The sequence below is a fragment of the Aquarana catesbeiana genome, linkage group LG12 (genome assembly GCF_042186555.1).
Source record: "Aquarana catesbeiana isolate 2022-GZ linkage group LG12, ASM4218655v1, whole genome shotgun sequence".
Lineage (NCBI taxonomy): Eukaryota > Metazoa > Chordata > Amphibia > Anura > Ranidae > Aquarana > Aquarana catesbeiana.
In genome coordinates, this window is record NC_133335.1 from 208147405 (window position 1) to 208169353 (window position 21949).

The 21949-nt window shown below is 43.8% G+C and overlaps 1 protein-coding gene across 1 annotated transcript in view; it reads right to left on the reverse strand.

Annotated features, from left to right (window-relative positions):
* Positions 1–492: 492 nt before the first annotated feature.
* CPNE1 (copine 1) overlaps positions 493–21949 on the reverse strand; it is a gene marked incomplete in the record, with an annotated part of 50893 nt that continues 29436 nt past the window's right edge. Inside the window, 4 exon segments of the mRNA XM_073606566.1 lie at positions 493–5673; positions 8442–8678; positions 10890–11023; positions 11389–11440. Of these exon segments, the coding sequence (XP_073462667.1) occupies positions 5557–5673; positions 8442–8678; positions 10890–11023; positions 11389–11440 (540 nt within the window).

Genomic DNA, 21949 nt, shown 5'->3' on the forward strand with positions numbered 1-21949 from the left:
GACATGTGAAATCCCATTTTAGTCAATGAGCGCGGTCTTAATTAGAACTACTGAATTAATAGTTCTAATTCGACTTTACATTCTCTGGACCTGATCCGATTTTACATTCTCTGGACCAAAGTCACATCAAAAGTCCCACCAAAGTAGTAGTAGACTTTTAGAAAAGGTAGACTAGTAGACTTTTAGAAAAGGAAGACTTTAGAAAAGGTTCCTGTACTACTTCAAGGCGACTTCTATCCGACTTGTGCCCATAGATTTTAATGGCTCCAGGTTCAGATCCTCATCTTAATTGATGCAATTTGAATCCGACATTACAGAAGGATTACCCCGGCATTCCCTGAAATTGCTGGAAAGTCGCATCAGGTCGCGCTGAAGTCGCATGGCCAAGTATCCCTGTAAGTCACGCGACTTTCAGGTTGCGGCAGTGTGAACCAAGCCTAAAATATTCCCTTACTGCTTTATAGACAAAAATCCACAGAAGACCACTGTAAATAACTTGCATACATTTTATTTCAGAACTTCTATAAAAAAAAAAAAAAAACAAACAAAAGTCTACAAAATGACACAGAAAATGCTGCATTGAACAATAATATGTAGGTAATAATTGTCAGGTTATTAGTCACACAAGACTGGATTATGCCAATCTTCATTTATCATATTATCCAAAATACAACTAGATGAATACATCTGACCCCACTGGAATAATATGACCTGACACCAGATCCATAGGATTGTATAGTCCAGCAATGAATGGCGATAATAAAAAAAAAAAAAGGGACTGTTCACCGAAACCAGCATGGGTGGATGTGGCATCTACGGGTCTTAGGAACTCCAGCAAGATCTTTTCTGGGGGAGTTTAAATTTATATTATAAAATCAGACGCCTTCCTTCTGCAATGCCTGGGGAAGGTCAGAAGACATTACTGGGGCCAGTGAGCAAAGCGCAGAACCCCTACCAACCAATCAAAATCCATCTTGTACAGGCCTGACCTCAGCAAAGTGAATTCCAATTGGCTACCATGAGTTCTCGCACTTGGCATTCAGTGCTTTGCTTCTTACACGGTTCATTAAATACACAGAAATTTCACCAACAATGTCTTGGAAAGATCTATAGTATTAGGCTGGTGTGTGGTTTAACGTGCCAGCACCCACCCACAAATAAAACAAAAAAACTTAAATATTAGTTTCGGGTGAATTGACCTTTAAAGTTACAAAAGAAGAACGATACTGACCCGTGAAAGTAGACGCTGTTAACTTTTGCAATAGATTTTCAACATATAACGGAACATTAGAAAATAGATATTTTTGGCAAAAAGGAAAACATACAAAGATAGGCCTCAACAATTTACATTGCACAGCATGGAAAGATCGGCGCGCTTTGACAGTTTTTATTTATTTTTGGGATAAAATGAGAATTTTATAAACCTGTCCCAGGTGAGGAGATCTGTTGTGAGCCTATTGGCTCCCCTTGTATTGCATCTGGGTGGATTGTCTATGGATATGTATTGGAAAATTCAGCATGGATCAAGTGTCATTGTCACCACCTCCAATAGATCCAAACAATATCTAAAGTGAGGAACGGAAAGTTTAGCTCACAGCAACGTCCTGGGAGTCACGAGGACAGGAAGTCATGGAAAATCTCTAAACCAGGGATATGCAATTAGCGGACCTCCAGCTGTGGCAAAACTACAAGTCCCATCATGCCTCTGGGTGTCATGCTTGTGGCTGTCAGAGTCTTGCTATGCCTCATGGGACTTGTAGTTCTGCAACAGCTGGAGGTCTGCTAATTGTATATTCCTGATCTAAACTTTTCAACTTTAACCAAAAAAAAAAAAAAGTTTTAGGCTCCATTTACATTAGCGCATCTCCAAAGTCAAACAATTTCCAGTGTGACTTTGGTGTGCCTTTGATCCGACTTTACATTCTCTGGACCAAAGTCACACCGAAGTAGTGTAGGCACCTTTTCGAAGTTGCTGTGACTAAGTCTTGAAAATGGGTGCCATTAAAAAGAATGGGCTGCGACTTGTCATGCGACTTTGGATGTCCAACGTCGCATGACAAGTCGCACAAGTGTGAATGAAGCCTTAGCTGAATGTCCACTATTACAGCATTGTAGGCCACAAGTATCTGTGTGCAGAGGGTAAAGCAGCATTTGTATCATGGGGAAAGGCACTGAGCACTGAAGCGTGGCACTGGTTAACCCTGTAAAGTACAGAGACAGGGAAAGGCACTTCTAAAGGCAAGCAAATGCATAACACATTGTGAGCATAAATGAAGGCTTCATTTCATCCAGTCCTAAAACAAATGCTTTGCAAGAGGTAAAAATATATAACTAAAAGGCTAAACTTTTTATAGTTTTAGATAGAGTGGAGAGGGATTAGAACCCCTGTTATGTTTTTACTGCTGTCTGTGCCCCTGTTAGCGAGATTCACCTTTGCCCTAGTGACCGTTATCACTTAAAGCGGAGTTCTGCTTAAGAAATAAAAGTCAGCAGCTACAAATAGTGCAGATGGTGACTTTTAATAAATCGGACACTTACCTGTCCCAGGGTCCAGCAATGCAGGGGATCGAAGCCCCGCTGGTCTCCCCCTCCTCTCTGCGGCACCGCCATTGTAACTGTGGGTGCCTGGCTGTGGCTTCACAGCCGGGTACCCACTGCGCATGCGCCGTGACTGGTTGGGTAATCATCTGGGGCCTGTGATGTGTCCCAGATGATTGCTGAGAGGGAGGGGTGATTGCTGAGAGGTGATCTCCCTTCCGGTGCCGCGGTGTGCCGGGAGGAAGTGGGAGCTGGGACCCTCTGAAAAGAGGGTCCCCCCCCCCAAAAAAAACGACATGCCAAATGTGGCATGTCAGGGGGGACACCTCCCTTAAAACGGAAGTTCCATTTTTGGGTGGAACTCCGCTTTAAAGTGAAATACATTTTTGGGTTGTCACTAGCAGAGGAAATCCTTCAATAACGACACTAGTTCTGGTGACAACCAGGTAATCCCTGACTTGAGGAATTTCCTCACTTCTATTTTGGCGATGGGACAGGAAGTAGAGGGAAATCCTCCCCCCCCCCCCATGGGACAGAGATGGTAAAACTAAAAATGACAGGGGGTGATAAAAAAAACTTTCCGTCTATTTTCAATTTAAGATTTTATTAGCAAAGTGGCAATAAAAGGAGAACGATCACTACAGAACACTGGGACAACCATTACAGACTTCTCTTTCGGAAAATGCTGGCTGCCTTGGTTGCTCTTCTCCATTCACAAAGCTTTCATTCACTAACCGGCAACACATGCAGGTAAGGGCTAGATGGAGGAATCCCTGCTGCTGAATATAGTATTCAGACAGCCACAGCGTCCACAGCTGTCTGAATACCTGAACAGTCAGATGCAGTCACACAGTCGTATGCAAGCCCTGGAACTAGCACTGCATCTGGAAGTCAGCCCTATCAGCGTCTAACACTGGATGGGAGCCTTGGCTGTGCTGATCATCATCCAGAGAGGTCCACTAGCAAGGAAGTGGAAAATGGAAGCAAAAAAACCTAAAGTGAGAAGATTAATGAGGCACATAAATGGGATCATTGAACATCAATGCGGCAATTTTCAGGGTCAAATAGAACTACAGTTTTAGGTTTTTGTGATCTGCTTTCTTATTTTTGCATTTGAACGCTGTTAACAAAAAACTGATATTCAACTGCACTTGAAGTCGCACAATTTCAAAGTCGGATTCAGTGTGACCGAAGCCTAAATTTGATCGGGTGTACGAGGCTTTAGCATGCAACACATAAAACGGACAGCTTTCAAAATTGCATAGAAAAGAAGACGTGGCTAATGAAAAGCAATGTAAAGGGCAGCTGTACAAAATGCAAAGGCAACCAGATTTTGGTTCAAATCACAGATTATTACCAATTGACTGCTGTGGGTAACTGCACTTCACTCTCTGTATAACGGACTGTGTGATCAGACACATCAATAAACCTAGAAGGACTATATTCACGTGAATTATTGTGTTCTCATCGGAATTATGGAATTTGCATGCAGCTTGTGCATTCTGTGCTACTAACGTAAATTCATGCCCCAGCTTAGCTATACATTCTATATATGCAGCATGCAGGATTTTAATAAATGTGCAAATTACGGTGCGAGCGCTAAATATATTTTAGTTAAAGCTAGATATTCAAGACTATTTAGCCCCCGATCTCACCGGTGACAAGTCGCACTCTATTTGTCGGCAACGGAACTGTTCAAATCGGTGCCGCACCAAATTTGAATAAGAAGTTCCTGCACTATTTTTGCCAATTTCAGGTGCGACTTGCATAGACATCTATCCATGAAATCGCACAGATGTCAGCCAAGTCACTCCTGAAGTGGCACCGACATGCGGCTTTAAAATCGTGTGATTTAAAGTGAAGTCGCACAATTTCAAAGTCAGATTTGGCGCAAACGGGGCTAAATCTCACGGCTATGAGTTTACGCAATTTTCACTGCACCTTAAAAACCCATATTAAAAACCCCAATGTTGGTTAGTATTGGATAAAATTCACAAAATTGGCATATAATAATATCTACTTCTACATACAGAAAAGAAAATACAGATTATATAAAGGTCAAAGTCCAAAACAGAGCGAGTGGGGAGTTAAGTGATCCTGTCACTTTGACCCACATGCCAAGAGCACATGTTCATCTTAAAAGTAAAACTGTAACCAGGCTATAGACATTTATATAGTTTGATAATCAGTAAAACTAGCCCTCGCTGGCTTCTGTAGCTGCAGGAACTGTGGAGTACATTTATTTTCTCTCAGTAGGTGGTTTTGCTCCCCCCTCCCAGCAGTGATTTAGTAGGCTGCCAGCCTTTTAGGATACATTCGCACAGGAGTTTTTACCACGATGCGAATCCTAGCGGCAGGAATCTTCTGATTTCCGCTGCTGGGGTTGACAACTGAGCGGCTAGTCGTGGCCCTTGAGCCCGTGACATTTTGTAGGCAGCCAAAGCTATTCGTGAAAATTTGCGCAGCCAGTAGTTTCCTGCGGTGATTGCGGCTGGATGAACTTTGTGCACTTCCAGCCACGATTACTGCAGGTTTTGACCAGATTTGAACAGCTTCTCTTGTTTGGTGAACTTTGCAAATTGATTGCTCCATAGCACCAGCAGCTACAGAGGTCAGTGAGGGACTGTTTTACAGCTTGTACAGATTTGAATGTCTATAGTCTGGCCACAGTTCTAATTTAAGGCTAACTTCACATTTCAGCGTTTTCCATATGGTACAGTTGATTCCTATAGAACATGTGTTTTGCTTAAAACTGCACCATAGATGTGGCAAGCAGGATTGTAATGCTCAACACTTCAACACATATACATGAACATTGCCTTAGCAGTGTGGACCTTAGATTCCAGGAAGGGTGGTTGTCACTAAGAACATCTACTGAAAAGGGGTTTTGCTCTGTTGCACTGGAATGAAAAACTGTGTCAAGTCTATTAGAGTGGGATAATAAGGAGATCTGTTCATTCTACAGGTCATGTTCCTCTGGTTGTAGCAGCAACACATATGGAGGGGTTGCTCCTTTTTCTAAGTGGTCTTCTGCTGTGGGGGTTTGACTGGTGGTAGTCCCAGCAGCTTGAAATAGGAAACCAGTTGTTTAGGGACCTCGGCAAGCACAGCTTGAGTAAGAGCTTCCCTGGGTGCCTGTAAGATAAAGCAAGCAGTTTTGAGTTAACAGGAAATTTAGAATGGAAAGACAACTAGGAATTTTCTATGCCCATCTACAAACCCATGCTGCAGCAGGAGGAGGTAAACTTTATATGCCCATCTACAAACCCATGTCGCAGCAAGAGGAGGTAGACTTCATATGCCCATCTACAAACCCATGTTGCAGCAGGAGGAGGTAGACTTCATAGGCAGCAAGAATAGAGCCAGAAGTGAGCAAGTGTACCCAACAGAGTCCCAGCTAAACTTTATTTTTAGTTTTAGATAAGTTAGAAAAGGGTTAGAATCTGTCAGTCACTCTGTTATTACCGTTTGGGTCCCCATTGGTAATAGTTCCCCTCACTTTTTCTCTTAGACAACCAACATGAAGAGAGGTTAATTCGCTAAGTTTAAAATTCCTTTCACTTCCTGTCTCAGTGACAACTGTAACCAAGACAAAAAAGTAAGGTGGTAAATCCCCTAAATGTCTGCACAAACCGCAATGATAACTTGACATTAATTTTAACTTTTGTACACGGCATGTAAAACTGACCATCCCTGCACTTTGCTATTGGTGGAAGAAGCCGAGGACGAGTTCCAACTCAACTCGACTCAGGTGGGAGGGCGGGTCTGGTCCGGTTAGCTCAGGCAGGGAGGGGAGGGGGAGCGAGCCACTGGCCCGGTGCACACTGCGTGGCCACATAAAAGGTGCCTTGCAAGGAGGGGAAGCGGGAGGAGAAGAGGATCCTGCCACCTCCATGGCAGAAGCTCCTTCTTATCCATGCAGGCTGGTGGTGGGGGCAGATAGGTTGTAGCTGCTCGTTTGCAGCAGCCCCACTCTTTCAGAGAATGTGTGGGGGAGAGGGCTCTATACTGGAATGTGGGGGGGGGGGGAGCCCTGAACTGGGGGAGAACTTGGGAGCACAAAGCACATCTCTCGGTACGCAGCGCACCCCTCAACCCTGCACTCGGTATGCAGCGCACCCCTCAACCCTGCACTCGGTACGCAGCCCATATTTACTCAACGAGGCAGTAATTATGTGTACAGTTGCCCATAGTAGCCAATCATATTCTATCCTAATTGTATTTATGAGAGTCAGATTAATGAAATATGTTTTATGTTATTGTTAAAGTTGGTAACATTTATTTTTGTAACTCAATTCTGCATAAAACATTTAAGTGTCATTTCATGAGATAATTTGTGGGCATGTTTAGGGACAGAATTAGGGGCAGGGTAGGGTAGGGGTTGGTTGGGGCAACTGGTGGCGAATAACTCTTAAGGCCTGGCTAGCAGCTCAGGACTTGAAATTTTGAGCCCCGATATAGCCCAACGGGAATTTGCAGAGGGTGGTAGGAGGCAAGTCAGAACACCATAAAAGCTATGGTCTGAATTTGCATAGTGAAATCCTTTCATTTTGTGGATCCCGGGGGGGTGTCACTTTTGTTGCTAGCGGTTTAGACATTAATGGCTGTGTGTTGAGTTATTTTGAGGGGACAGAAAATTTACACTGTTATACAAGCTGTACACTCACTACTTTACATTGTAGCAAAGCGTCATTTCTTTAGTGTTGTCACATGAAAAGATATAATAAAATATTAACAAAAATGTGAGGGGTGTACTCGCTTTTGTGAGATACTGTTTATAATATATATATATATATATATATATATATATATATATATATATATATATATATATATATATATATATATATCTATCTATATCAGTATTTATCAGCGTATAACACGCACCCCAAGGTATATATATTTATTTGTCTGCGTATAACACGCACAGGGGTATAACACGCACATTCATTTTTAAGAGGGAAGTTTCAGGAAAAAAACGTAAAATTTTAAATAAGGAACTTTGAAGCAAAATAAGGGTCAGAGCCGATCTGCAGCCTCTCAATTGCCATCAATGCAGCAGCCTCGCCGTTGCCCTCAATGCAGCAGCCTCGCCGTTGCCCTCAATGCAGCCTGATCAATGCCCATCTGCAGCCTAAGGGGGCGGGACGAGCGTCGACAGATTACATACAGTGAGAATCTCCTATGATAGACAGAACAGTGGTCCAATAAGGGCCCAGGAGACTGAACTTCCTATTACAGAGGCCTCCAAGTAAACAGATTCTCACTGTATGTAATCTGATGGCGCTCGTCCCGCCCCCCTCCCTGTCCCCTCCAAGGCAGCTAGAATTGAAGTATTGGCGTATAACACGCACACGCTATTTGCACCCAATTTTCATGGTGAAAAAGTGAGCGTTATACGCCAATAAATACAGTATATATCTCCGTAATCTGACCGCAACCTTCATGGTTATACCTTTTTATAATATGATTGAGATGCACTGGTGTTAGGTTTGAAGTCCTCAAGATGAGGACTAAATTCTGCTTTATGAATTTGTGTAGGAAGCAATGAAATATAAACTATTTCATTGTATGTAAAATATGGACATTCGCAAGCTGCAATTTGTATCAGTCAATACACATTATTTTCTGAGATTCTATTTGTACACCCTCAATTCCAGTATTCTCAGCCCCCCCCCCCTTCTTTACATTACTGACTGATCAGTGGAAACCTTGGCACTACAGCTGTGATGAAACTAAAGATCCCATCATGCCTCTGTCTCTGGGATTCATGCCTGTGGCTGAGAATCTTGCAATGCTTGATGGGATTTGTAGTTTCACCACAGCTGGAGTGCCAAGGTTGCCCAACCATGGACTATGCTGTCCCCTTTAAACACAAAATAGAAACCATAGGTCAAGCTTACGTTCTGAAACTGTCGGAATGGCACAAACTGCACAATATCTCTGGCGGCTGCTTCCCCACTGGCAGCCTTCAGAACTCCATTGTCACCATCGAGGAATTCCATAGCCTTGAAATCGGCATTTCCTACTCCAATAATGATAATGGACATGGGAAGTTTGGAGGCTTGGACAATGGCGTTCCTGGTATCATTCAGGTCTGTGATCTCTCCATCAGTGATGATGAGAAGGACAAAGTATTGCTGAAAAGGTAAAAAGAGACAACAGGGTGAAAGGGCATTAAAGTAAATCTAAAGCCAAAACTTTCTAAGTGTCTCAGAGTGTGGTAGAAACTTTAAGTTTTCTTGGCTTCAAGAATAGATTCTCTTTACTTTATGTCCTGTAAACACAAGAAGCAGGAGAATCGCTCTTCAAAGCGGGGTCATTTTACTCACAGACCGTGGGTCTCCAGAACAAGTGTCCCCATTTGAAGATTTTCCTTGTAAAAGAAGACAGGACATGCCTCTTCTGTTGCCTGTGTCACTGGCCTCCACTAGAATGCGGATATATCCACTGCTGAAGTCCACACTAACTTGACACTTCCTGGAGTGTCGATCTGAGTTCCCCTCTGACCTCCACCCATTACAGTATAAAGAAGTGATGTGGAGGTCAACAGGAAGAACCAGCTCCAGAGCAGAGTTTGGCAGTCCAGGCAGCAGAAAAGGCAAGTCCTGACTTCATTTACAGGTAAAAAAAAAAAAAAAATAAATACACCTTCTGTGCAAAAGTGTCCCAGTAATGAAGTTGAGAATAACTCCATGTCATGGGGATGTAGCCAAAAGCCTTGCTGCCCTCTCGGGCTGAGGATGTCCTGAAAGCCATTACAAAACACAAACAAAAGAGTGCATTACCCCACATTTATTGAAAAGCAATCGTTATGCTCACAAACAAGTGAATTTGAACTACTCATTTGTAGCCCTGTAGTCCACTCCAAAGTCCAGGGTGACCTCTGCCAGTTGGCTCTGAGAAAGGTGTATCCTTCGAAATGCTTCAGCCAGTAAAGGACCCTGCTGAGGTCTCCCTGGACTTTGGAGTGAACTGTGTCATGGACTACAAATGAGTTGTTTGTGAGGATAAATTTTAAACTATTGCTTTTCAATAAACATGGGATAATGCACTAGGCTGGTGCACCCTCTTTTGTTCGCGTTTCATTTATTATTAGGTATGCCTTAGAATTTTCTACAGCAAAGGGGTTCTTCTATAGCAAAAACATGCTACTAAACCCTGTAATGATATCCATACAGCCCAATGACAGATTATGCTTAAAACGGGAGATGCCGATGTAAACACAGCATCTCCCCATTCTGCTTAGTGACAGGACACTGATCGTCTGCTCCCTCTCATTGGGAGCAGCGATCAGTGTCGTGTCACTGCTAGCCCATCCCCTAGACAGAATCACTCCCTAGGATCAACTTAAACCCTCCCCCTAGTGGTTAACCCCTTCACTGCCAGGGACATTTTTACAGTAATCGATGTAATTTTATAGCATTGATCACTGTATTCATGCCAATGGTCCCAAAAATGTTTCTAAATTGTCCGACGTGTCCGCCATAATGTCGCAGTCATGATAAAAATCGCAGATCGCCGCCATTACCAGTAAAAGAAAAAAAAAATTATTAATAAAAATGCCATAAAACTATCCCCTATTTTGTAGACGCTATAACTTTTGCCCAAACCAATCAAATGCTTTTTTGCGTTTTTTTTTACCAAAAATATGGCGAAGAATACATAATCGGCCTAAACTAAGAAAACATTTTTTTTTTTTATATTTTTGGGGGGATATTTATTATAGCAAAAATTAAAAAATAATGCGTTCTTTTCAAAATTGACGCTCAGAGGTGATCAAATACCACCAAAAGAAAGTTTTATTTGTGGGGAAAAAAGGTCGTCAATTTTGTCTGAGAGCCACGTCGCACGACTGCGCAATTGTCAGTTAAAGAGACGCAGTGCAGAATTGCAAAAAGTGCTCTGGTCTTTGGCCAGCAAAATGGTCCGGGGCTGAAGTGGTTAAGATCCAAAAACCTTCTGTGTGCAGCAGCCCCCCTAATACTTAAGCTCCATCCCTATCCAGAGATGTGCACGAATGCCTCGGCCATCCGGTACTCTCTCTCCTGATTGGCTGAGACACAGCAGCGGCACCATTGGCTCCTGCTGCGGTCAAAGTCAATTAGCCAATCAGGAGAGTGAGGGGGTAGGGCCGAACAGACACAGCTATGGCTGCTTGCTGTGGGGGGCACTCGAAAGGAGGGAGGGGCCAGGAGCACAGAAGAGAGGATCGAGAAGAGGAGGATCTGGGCTGTTCTGTGCATAACCACTGCACAGAGCAGGTAAGTATAACAATTTTTTTTTTATTATTTAAAAATAACAAAAAACACAAGTGAGTGCTTTACATTAAGGTTACATGGAATACTCACAGATGCCGTCTTTTGTTGTGCTGCAGATGCTGCAAACCTGGTAACATGATTGATAATGGGGGAGAAGTTTGTTGGCCCGTACAGGCGGACCTGCGGCAGAGCCTGGCGGTATGCATCTACAACGCCTTGTATACCTGTGAAATAAAGTAGAACATTAACCCAGCTTCAGCCAATTTACCAAAGGCTCTAACCTTTCCCAATTGTACTAAAAAACATGTTATATATATATATATATATATATATATATATATATATATATATATATATATATATATATATATATATATATACATATACACATATACATACACACACACACATTCACTATATATATTATATATATATATATATATATATATATATATATACACACACACACGCATACACACGGAAGAGTTAGAGCTCTTAAAAATGTTATTTTACTGTGGCACATTCAATCAATATGAAAAGGGGCCTATGGGAAATTCAGTAGGTTATTGGGTCTTCAGTGACGTCTTACCTGGACAGTATGGATTAGCTGGGTTGAAGTTTAAGGCAAATTCATGAGAGACCTGCAAGTACAATACATATGAAGTTAGGTCTAAAGAGACTCTGGGGCAGGGGTAAAGGCCTTTGTCAACAGGCTTTAGTTTGTTCAGAACTGCTTCTCTTCCTATGCAAGTCAAAAGGAACAGAAAATCAGCTTGAAGAAGGTGGAGGCAGCTTAAAAGCAAGTCAGCTGTAAGTCAAATGCACCCAAAATTATTTCAGAAGCGTAAATTGATGAAAAAAAACAAAAACAAACTGCATAGGCCTATTGAAACAAACACAAAGCTCACTGGCACAGATCGTATACCTTTTTAAAACTCTGCTCACCTCCCTGCTGCAGTATCAGTCCGATGCTGTGGCACCTGCCAGCTCTAAGCCAGAGAACTGGGTGATCACATGACCGTTGATCACTCAGTTCTCGGTCCTCCCAGAGCAGAGAACAGCGACTGTCAGTCAATGCTCTCTGGCCCTCCAGCGCTCACTAGAGCGCTTGGCTGGGGAGGGTGCAAGAGCAGCTGGCTTGGGCTCTCAGCAGTGCACAGAAAGGCAAAGCCAGCTGCTGATCGGGTATCTGGGTGGATCCTGAGATTGTCGGCAACCTCATCCGACAGCAGGGTTTTAGCTGATACTGGTACACTCCTGTGACCCGCAAGAGAAGTCTGGTCAAAAAAAAAAAAAGCTTTGACCATACTCCTCTTAAGATCACCAAACATTACATACAGTCTGATTGTATAATCAATGAGGAAGATACGTCACATTCCCGGTATCGACACGCGTTGGGGAGGGGACAGGACGGTGCAGGAGACAGTGGATCAATCTCAGCACGGAAAGGACATACCAGTTTAGCGGTCACATTGTTTTCTAGGTCCTTAAAGAGTGGTGCACTGAAGCACCCATTAAATGTGAGTACCCTATTAAAGGGGCTAGGGTTTATTAATAAAAATTGTTTAAAGAATATTACACTATCTAGTTTCCTTTGCTATACGTGTATGAGATTTTATATATAATCTCTATTTATATATCTCGCTCTATCTATAGATAGAGAGAGATCTCTACACACACACACACATATACATATACACAAATTTATATAGAGAGAAATTTTTTTTATATATATATTTTTTTTAGTGCCACAGGGGCCAGATGAAAGGAGGAGAAATCAAGCAGCACCACTGCGTTCTCCTGCTCCCCTCAGGCATATCACTTAGTTCAGTGGGCGGCGCCGGATCAGAAGAGGAGGCATTGCGGCCGCCGCTGCTCTTCATTTTACTGACAGGCAACTGGGAAAGCTCTGAGCCAAAAGTGGCCCCAGGGCACTGAGTGCAGGTGGCCTTAGCTGGGGTTGCTGGGCAGGTGGGGCCCCCCAGGCAAGTGGGGCCCCCGGCAACTGCCCAGCGTGCGCATGCGAAAAGACGGCCCTGTGTAGCACTTCAGTGCTTTGGAACACTTTTTTGTATAGAATTTGAGCACTCAAGGACTTTTTATGACATATGATGATACGAGTTTACACGCTGCATTATATTGTTGCACGGAGTCACTTTATTGATAAAAAACGGAGTTACTTACCGGTAACATCCTTTTCCAGGAATCTTTCAGGACAGCACCATAGAGAGAGACACCGGCTCCTCCCCTCTTAGGAAACACCGCCTTCCAATTCAATATTTAAATCTCATCCTCCCAACGGCCCCTCAGTTCTTCACGAGTTCCTCTGGCCAGCTGGGGAGACACAAGAATACGTCATACAAATCTTTATCTTACCTGACGTTCTCATGCGATGAGTTCTCATAGATAATCAAAAACCTGGGTGGGTACTAGTGCTGTCCTGAAAGATTCCTGGAAAAGGATGTTACCGGTAAGTAACTCCGTTTTTCCCCATTCATCTTTCAGGACAGCACCATAGAGAGGATAAGCGAGCACCTTACCTTAGGGAGGGACTACTGCCTGCAGCACCTTACGCCCAAAGGCTTGGTCTTTGGCTGACAGCAGGTCCAATCTGTAATGCTTCACAAACGTGGAAAAACTGGACCACGTTGCTGCTCTACAGATCTGCTCCGGAGAAGCACCAGCCCACTCTGCTTGAGAAGTTGCCACTGCCCTAGTGGAATGTGCTTTAATACCCTCCGGGGGCTCCAAACCCCCGATTACATAGGCCTGGCTAATGGCCAACCTTAACCATCTGGCTATTGATCGTCTAGAGGCTTTGAACCCTTTCCTAGCCCCTGAAAACAATACAAAAAAAGAATCGGATTTCCTAAACTGTTTTGTACTATCTAAGTACTGAAGGACGCACCTTCTAACGTCCAGTTTGTGAAAAATATGCTCCTGTTCCCTCACAGGATTCGAACAGAAGGTAGGTAAAATAATTTCCTGGCCCCTATGAAAACTAGAGGCCACTTTTGGTAAAAAGGCCGGATCCGTTTTAAAAATCAAACGGTCCGGAAAAACCTGAAAAAAAGGCGCCCTAATAGAAAGGGCTTCGAGTTCACTTACTCTCCTTGCTGTGGTGATCGCCACCAAAAACACAGTTTTGAGGGTGATCAACTTCAAGGTACAGGATTCCAATGGCTCAAAAGGATCCCCTGTAAGAGACTGTAAAACTAAGGAAAGATCCCACACTGGGAATGGGGAACTTTTAACAGGCCTCTGTCTGCCTAAAGCTCTAAAAAACCTAGCTACCCAAGGATCTATAGCTAGCGGCTTTTCCAGGAAAACGCTTAGTGCCGATACTTGTCCTTTCAAGGTGCCAAGGGCTAATCCTTTGTCCGCTCCTGCCTGCAGAAACTCTAATACTGCTACAGAACTTCGTACATCGAAGGAGCTTTCTGTGCACCAACTGTTAAAGCGTTTCCACACCTTTAGGTAAATGGCTTGCGTCTCTCTTTTCCTGCAATTTAGGAGAGTTGTCACTAGCCGATCCGAGAAACCTTTGCCCTTTAGCAATTCTTCCTCAGTAGCCACGCTGCGAGGTTCCATCGCTCCACCTGAGGGCAACAGATTGGACCCTGAGAGAGAAGATCCTCCCGGATAGGCAGAATCCAGGGAGGCTCCACTGTCAGACTCTTCAAGAGGGAGAACCACGGCCTCCTTGGCCAGTGTGGTGCGATCAGAATGAGGGTTGTGTCTTCTGACCGAAATTTTCTCAGAACTGCTGGAATCATTACGGGAGGGGGGAAGGCATAACACTTTGAGAAACGCCAGCTCTGAGCTAGTGCATCCACCCCGGCTGCTCCGTCCCATCTGTTTAGGGAAAAGAACAGACGAGCTTTCGTATTCGCCTTTGAGGCGAAGAGATCCACGGAGGGGACCCCCCACTTCCGAGTAATCATCTTGAAGATGTCCTGGTTCAAGACCCAGTCGCCTTCCTTCAGCATTTTTCTGCTCAGAAAATCTGCTACGTGGTTCTGCTCCCCCTTCAGATGTATTGCAGAGAGAGAGAGAATGCTCCCTTCGGCCCACCTGAGGATGGATTCTGCCAGACCCCACAAGGATCTGCTCCTGGTTCCCCCTTGCCTGTTGATGTGGGCCACTGTTGATGAGTTGTCCGAACGGACCCTCACATGCTGCCCCAGGAGTTCTCTCTGAAAAGCTCTGAGAGCCAACTCTATTGCTCTCAGTTCCCTCCAGTTCGAGGACTTCTTTGCGTCTTCTTTTTCCCAGGTGCCTTGCATCATCTTGGAATCTAGGTGTGCTCCCCACCCTGTGCCGCTCGCATCGGTCGTAACCGTTATGGACACTGGAAGAACCCACTCCAGGCCCTGTGAGAGATTGGACCCTTTCCTCCACCACCAGAGGGACCTTTTGACCTGACTTGGCACAGATATAAGGGAGTCCAGAGATGCTGGACTGTGGTCCCAGACACTCAGAATAAACAGCTGTAGGGGGCGAAAGTGCAGCCCTGCCCACTGAACTGCCGGAAGCGTGGAAGTCAGTAAGCCCAGTGCTGACATTGCTTTCCTTACTGAGATCTGACTGCTGCCCTGGAGCAGTAATATTGCTCTGTCCACCTTCTGGATTTTTTCTGCTGGAAGGAACACTTTTTGTTTTGTCGAATCCAGTACATAGCCCAGGAAGGTGACCTTTTGGGCCGGAACCAAACTGGATTTTTCCAGGTTCAAGAGCCATCCCAGGTTTTCTAAGCTGTCTCTTGCTACCTGAAGATCCTGGTACAACTGCTCCGGGGAAGGAGCAAACAGGAGTAGGTCGTCCAGGTACGCGACTACAGAGATGCCTCTGAGCCGCAAGAAAGCCAGGACCTCCACCATCACTTTGGTGAAGATGCGGGGGGAAGAGGATAGTCCAAAGGGGAGTGCTTTGAACTGTAGATGAAACGTTCCTTCCCCAGTTTTCACCGCCAGTCTGAGAAACCTCTGGTAACTTTCTGCGACTGGAATGTGCAGATAAGCGTCCTTTAAGTCTATTGACGCCATGAAGCAATTTGGGGGAAGAAGCGCTTTCACCGAATAGATAGAATCCATCCGGAATTTCCTGTAGGTAATTGAGACATTCAGAGGCTTCAGATTCATGATAAGCCTGAATTTTCCCGAAGGCTTGCGGACCACAAAAATGTGGGAGTAAAAGCCTCTGCCTATCTCCTCTACAGGAACCCTCACTATCACCTCTTGTTCCTCTAACTCCTGTAGGGAGGATAGAAGAGCTGACGCTTTCTCTGCACACTTTGGCAGCTCGGTGACCAGAAGTCTGTGCTGAGGAGGTTCTGAGAACTCTAGCTGGTAACCTCTTCTTATGATCCCTAACACAAACTGGTTGGAGGTGATCATCTCCCATTGTGGGAGGAAGGCCCCCAATCTTCCTCCCACCGTGGTTACCCCGTCATTGGGTCTTCTTGGGCTGTTCAGGAGGGCGAAAAATCGCCCCTCCCCGCCCCTTGCCCTTCTGCCCCCAAGCTTTTTTCTGCCGCTCTCCTTTTGGGGTTTCAAACTTTCTCTGGGGGCGAAACTTTCTTTTAGCCTGCTCCCCAAACTTCTTTTTAATGGGAAAGGCCTTTTTCTTATCGGCCGTCCGGTCTAAAACGGTCTCTAACCCTGGGCCAAACAAGAGATCTCCTGTGAGGGGAATTCCACAGAGTTTAACTTTAGACGCGCTGTCTCCTTGCCACGTCTTAAGCCATAGGGCCCTTCGAGCCGAATTAGTGAGGGCTGAAGACCTTGCGGACATGCGCACTGATTCGGCGGAAGCGTCCGCAATATACGCTACACCCTTAAGTAGCATGGGAAAGGAAGCCAAAATAGTCTTTTGGCGTTCCTGCCTCAATATGCGCCTTTATCTGCGTAAGCCAATATTCCATATTGCGGGCCACTACTGTGACCGCCATGGCAGGCTTAAGGTTTCCCTGTGACGAATCCCAGGACTTCTTTAAGAGAGAGTCCATCCTTCTGTCCATGGGGTCTGCAAGAACCCCCATGTCCTCGAAGGCCAGATCTGTTTGCCTGGAAACCTGAGAAAAAGCAGCATCCAGCCTAGGGGTCTTATTCCAGACTAGAGACTCCCCTTCTGAAAAAGGAAACCTTCGCTTCAAAGCCCTTGAAAAGAAAGGTTTTCTCTCAGGATCTTTCCATTCATTCTTTATGGCCTCAACCAATACATCATGGACTGGGAAATCCTTCCTTTTTTGTTCCCCAAGACCTTTGTACATTTGGTCATGGAGCGATAACACCTTCTTTTCTTCCTGAATTCCCAAAGTGGTGTGAATAGCTCCCAAGAGCTCCTCCACTTCGTCCAGGGAAAGCTTATAGCGAGAGGTTTTTGTGGATTCCCCATCCACCTCCTCCACATCCGATTCCCTTTGAGAATCTGAAGCGGTGCTATCTGGCTCCTCCTCAATTTCCACTCTGGAGCCCCCTGGTCTCTCTCCACTAACAGAGGGAGTATCCACTGGGCTAGGTGTAACACTCTGCTGCACTGGTAAAGGACTGCTTTGGGCTTGCGGCAACTGGAAGCTAGAAAAGAGTGCCTTAAAGGACTGAAAGGTGCTAGAAAGCTCTTTGACGGATGCAGCAAGATCTGTACCCTGTTCTGCTGCCTGTTCCCTGACTAATCCATCAATGCACTCCTTGCAAAGTGCCTTGGTCCAGGATTCCCCCATACTAACTCTACAAGAGGGGCATTTTTTCTTTGAACCATGAGGCGACTTGCTTTTCTCTGTGGCTTTCTGAAAAAGAAAGAGAGAGAGTCGCCATAAATGCCCAATCCCACCAGTGCTTTTACAGAGGACCACCAGGAGTGCCCCCCCCAGGACCAACCACCACCAGGGTCCCAGACACACTCCCCTTCCCCCCAACCACCAGTGAGGGGAGAACACCCGTGAAGCTATCGGGATTTAGGTAAGGGAACACCACCCCAGGGTTCCACTTACCTTAGCATGGCTGGTGCTACTGTCTCCTGGAGCAGTTCTAGAGACCTCTGTCTCAGACATGTCCGCTGAGGATGGTGGTCGATCGTTTCCCCCGACAGCTGACTCTACAGCAAAGCAAGAGGGTCGCACCAGCCGAACGCTCGGTCCGTTTTCTTTCCCCGCGTCCGGAACCGGAAGACGCGGAATCGTCGGAAGTGCCCGCCCTCGCCGGAACTGACGTCACCCGTCATCCGACCCGGCCATAGAGCTTCAAATGCTGGCTGCTTGAACAAGCAGGAGAGACTCAGGCACTTCCCACAGCGCCCCCCTGGGCAGAAGAAACATGGACCTCCTCAGCTGTCTCTTTCCCCAAGAGAGGCTGAGGCGCGCCAATTCAGTTTTAAAAACAGGTAAGTATGGCTTCCCCAGCCTTTACGTAACTGAATAAACAATAGTAGAGGGAAAGAGCTAGAGAGACCCGACTCCCCCTCTTCCTCACACAAAATCTTTGGCTTCAGTCTCCCTGACTGATCCGCCACGGTTCCCAAGCAGTGTCTCCCCACCGGAGGAAACACCTGAACTGAGGGGCCGTTGGGAGGATGAGATTTAAATATTGAATTGGAAGGCGGTGTTTCCTAAGAGGGGAGGAGCCGGTGTCTCTCTCTATGGTGCTGTCCTGAAAGATGAATGGGGAAAAGTTGTCACTAGGGCACTTTATGTATTGGTTATTTTTGGAGCATTTAAGATAAATTCTAAAGTATATAAATTTACACTGATTTGGGGAAGTACACACGGAAATGGTAATTATCACATGCCAATATTAAGAGCAGCACTTTCCTTTATATTTATTTCTTTTGCACGGTCATATGGGACGTGAGCAGTGCTAGCAGCTATCTAGATAGAAGTTAGTATATGTGTATGGTAGCTCGCAAGATTTTTACTGTTTAGCTTCTAACTTCAGCTTGTTCAATTAAGCTTTGACAAAGAAACCTGGAAGTCGATTGTATAGCTGCACCAGATTTTGCACACTTCAGTTTTAGTAAATCCAACCCTATAATTTCTAGTTTTAAATAACCATAGTTGGCTGCAGGGTGAACTGCATTTGTACAATAATATCGGAGTTAACCTTTAAATATCTGAAGGTTGGGAATATGTCACAGCACCAGTACAAAACATCACATTGAGTTGAAAAATTAATATGTGTAAACAAAAATCATTGGTTGCATTTAAAACAATATTATTTCCTCTTTCTAGGCACGACAGAGGTGGCTATATCATAACTTGGACACACAACAGGCCAAAGCCTGCCTCTCTTCACCCAGAACTGCAGTCCCAAAATATGGTGCAGTGGTTTGATATATCCAAAGATATCAAAATTAAAAAAAGTAAGCTAAAAAGGTGTACATCCATGATGCAAAAAGACAATTGCATTACTGATCTGTGTGATACACACACTAAGGGGCAGTGTATATTGTGCTTCATCATTTTATGACACATTCTGGTTGCAGCAGAAACACATTAGCAGTCCTACTGTTCAGGGGCACAACTAAAAACCATGGGCCCCCATAGCAAAATTTTGATGGGACCCTCAGACTAACTCTCTGTAGCAGCTGGTAGTGCCCACTGTGACAATATGGGTCACTGATCTTAACATAAAGCATGCCTAAGCCAGGGACAGCATAGTCAGTACAATACAAGGGGCCAGTGTGGGTTAAAAGTTATAGTAGTAATAATAATAATAAATAAGAATAATAAAAAACCGCGTAGCTGCTTTTCTCAATACAGAAGCAATCCCGGCCTATAGATCTAAATTCTACATGGCACCCTTCCCAATGCCTACACCCACCCAGGGAAGGGCCAGAAAACATTCCTACATGCCTTGGGGGGGATTAAGAAATGCACCACTCCCCTCTGACCCCCCCCCCCTTTTTTTTCTCCTTTTCTTTCCCTTTCTCCTCTCTTCCAATGTTCGAAGACCACGTGCTAACCGCTACTCTTAACCAGTGTTAATATTGACATCAAATTTCAATTTAGTTTTAGTCATATTTTAGTCATCTGAATCGTTTTAGCTTTAGTCGTATTTTAGTTGACTAAAATCTCCAGTACATTTTAGTATCCTAAAATCCTAATGGGTTTAGTTAAACTTTAAAATGCCTTATATAAGCATTTCTTTAGAATTGCCAAACTCATTATATACTCCTGGAGTAAAAATCTAATAACATATTATTTATGGTAAGGTTTGAACATGCACTACAGACACAGATTTAGCCATTGTGATATAACGTCTTTATAAATAAAACCAAGCTCCATAAAACAAATATTTTGCTTTTTGACAAGCAGAAGTACAACTTGAAAATATAAAAAACCCCAAAAAAACTGTAAACTCTGTTGGCTGTAATGCCATTGCACATATTACCGGAATATATGACCAACATTATATATTAAGAAAAAAGAAAAGCCTTTTTCTTAATTTTTTTTTTCTTTAAGCAGCTTGATAGATGCCCCCTACATATTCTTATGTGGTAGTGCAGTGTTCATTTTGACATCAAATTTCAATTTAGTTTTAGTCATAGTCTTTTTACTAAAATGCCATTTTAGTTTTAATCATCTCAATTGTTTTATTCGTATTTAGTCGACTAAAATAGTATTAAATTTAGTCTACGAAAAGATTTCAGTTGACGAAAATAACACTGCTCTTAACTCGAATACACTCCACCTTCTTTTATGCCCTATGATGACCTACTATATACACTTGTGGATTTAATTTCTCATCCAAAATTTAAACCAAAATGATTCTATCTCTGAGTATTATACAATGTGAACTATGCATACATAGCTGGAATTGGTAGGCAAATACGTGGAACCGTCTCTCCGAAGACCACTCGGTGCTTACCCTACCTGTCCCAGAGGCCTAGGCAGAATAATACTTCCTTACCCCAGACTTGAATGGTCTCATTACCTGATGTTTATTAACAGAGTTTTTCTTTTTCTTTTTTTGTTCACCCCTCTGCTCCAGACCAAGATCTCTCTCTTGTGGAGGCGAGACTATGTATAGCCAACCTGTTTATACCTGTTATGATACTATATTCTTTGTACTCTAATACACGACCATTGTTTATGCTCGATGTATACTTTATCTTTTTCAAATAAGTATTTTCATGGAAATAAAAAAATAATATTATTATCATCATCATCATCATCTACCATTGCCTTAAACATTCACCACTGTGATACATTTCTCTATTTTAGATATATACTATCCGCATCAACCCCCGAAGGGCGAGCAATTGGTCTCGCGAAACGCGTCGGATCTGCTTGATGCCTGTATATGCGCATATACTATACTGTATGACATGTGTACCATTTTATCATGTACAATTTATTGGCTGAGCTAATACTTTTAGGATTCATGTATGTATATTAATTTTTCAATAAATTATTTTACTGTATCTACTTTTGTTACTCAGTGGCTAACTGTGCTCACTTCATATTAAGTCCCAGGGCGATTTTTTCTGTATATATATTATATTAGGGATGGAGGTGTGTCACTGGTGACACCAGACCTTTCTTATTGTTTAAAATCTTTTTCAAATAAGTATTTTCATGGAAATAAAAAATAATAAATATTATCATCCATAAAGAATTTCACATTGTGGCAAAATTATTTATGCTTTTGCACACATTTACTATATAACCCTAACGCAAACTTATTAAAAACTGGTTTGTAACTGCACTACAAACCTCAGCTGTATTAAAACGTTTTAGCAGAGAAGACACTGTATTAGTCTTACAGGGTTCATTTCAGTCTGTATCAGAAGTTCAGAGGGCATTAAATCCACACAGCTAAGCAAATGCCTCTAAAAGCTGACCATACACAGATTCAATTTTCTCTGTGTGTTGCCCCGTCGGCCACCTACCTCCTAACATTCCTTGGTTGAAAAATGGAATGAGCCGGGCAGAATACTGTTGACTAAACAGCGGCTGCATCCAATCAGATGCAGCTGCTGTTTGGGAATTTGGCATCCATCTGGACCAGCTGTCAAAATGCAATGGCTGCAGTGGGAGATTTGTCCACCTGTGCCGAGTAGCTTGGATGAAACAATCTGTTGCTTTTTTTTTTTTTTCTTAAAGCCTGTAGGCTGAAAAAAAAATCCAATAGTATATGGCAGTGATCACTAAC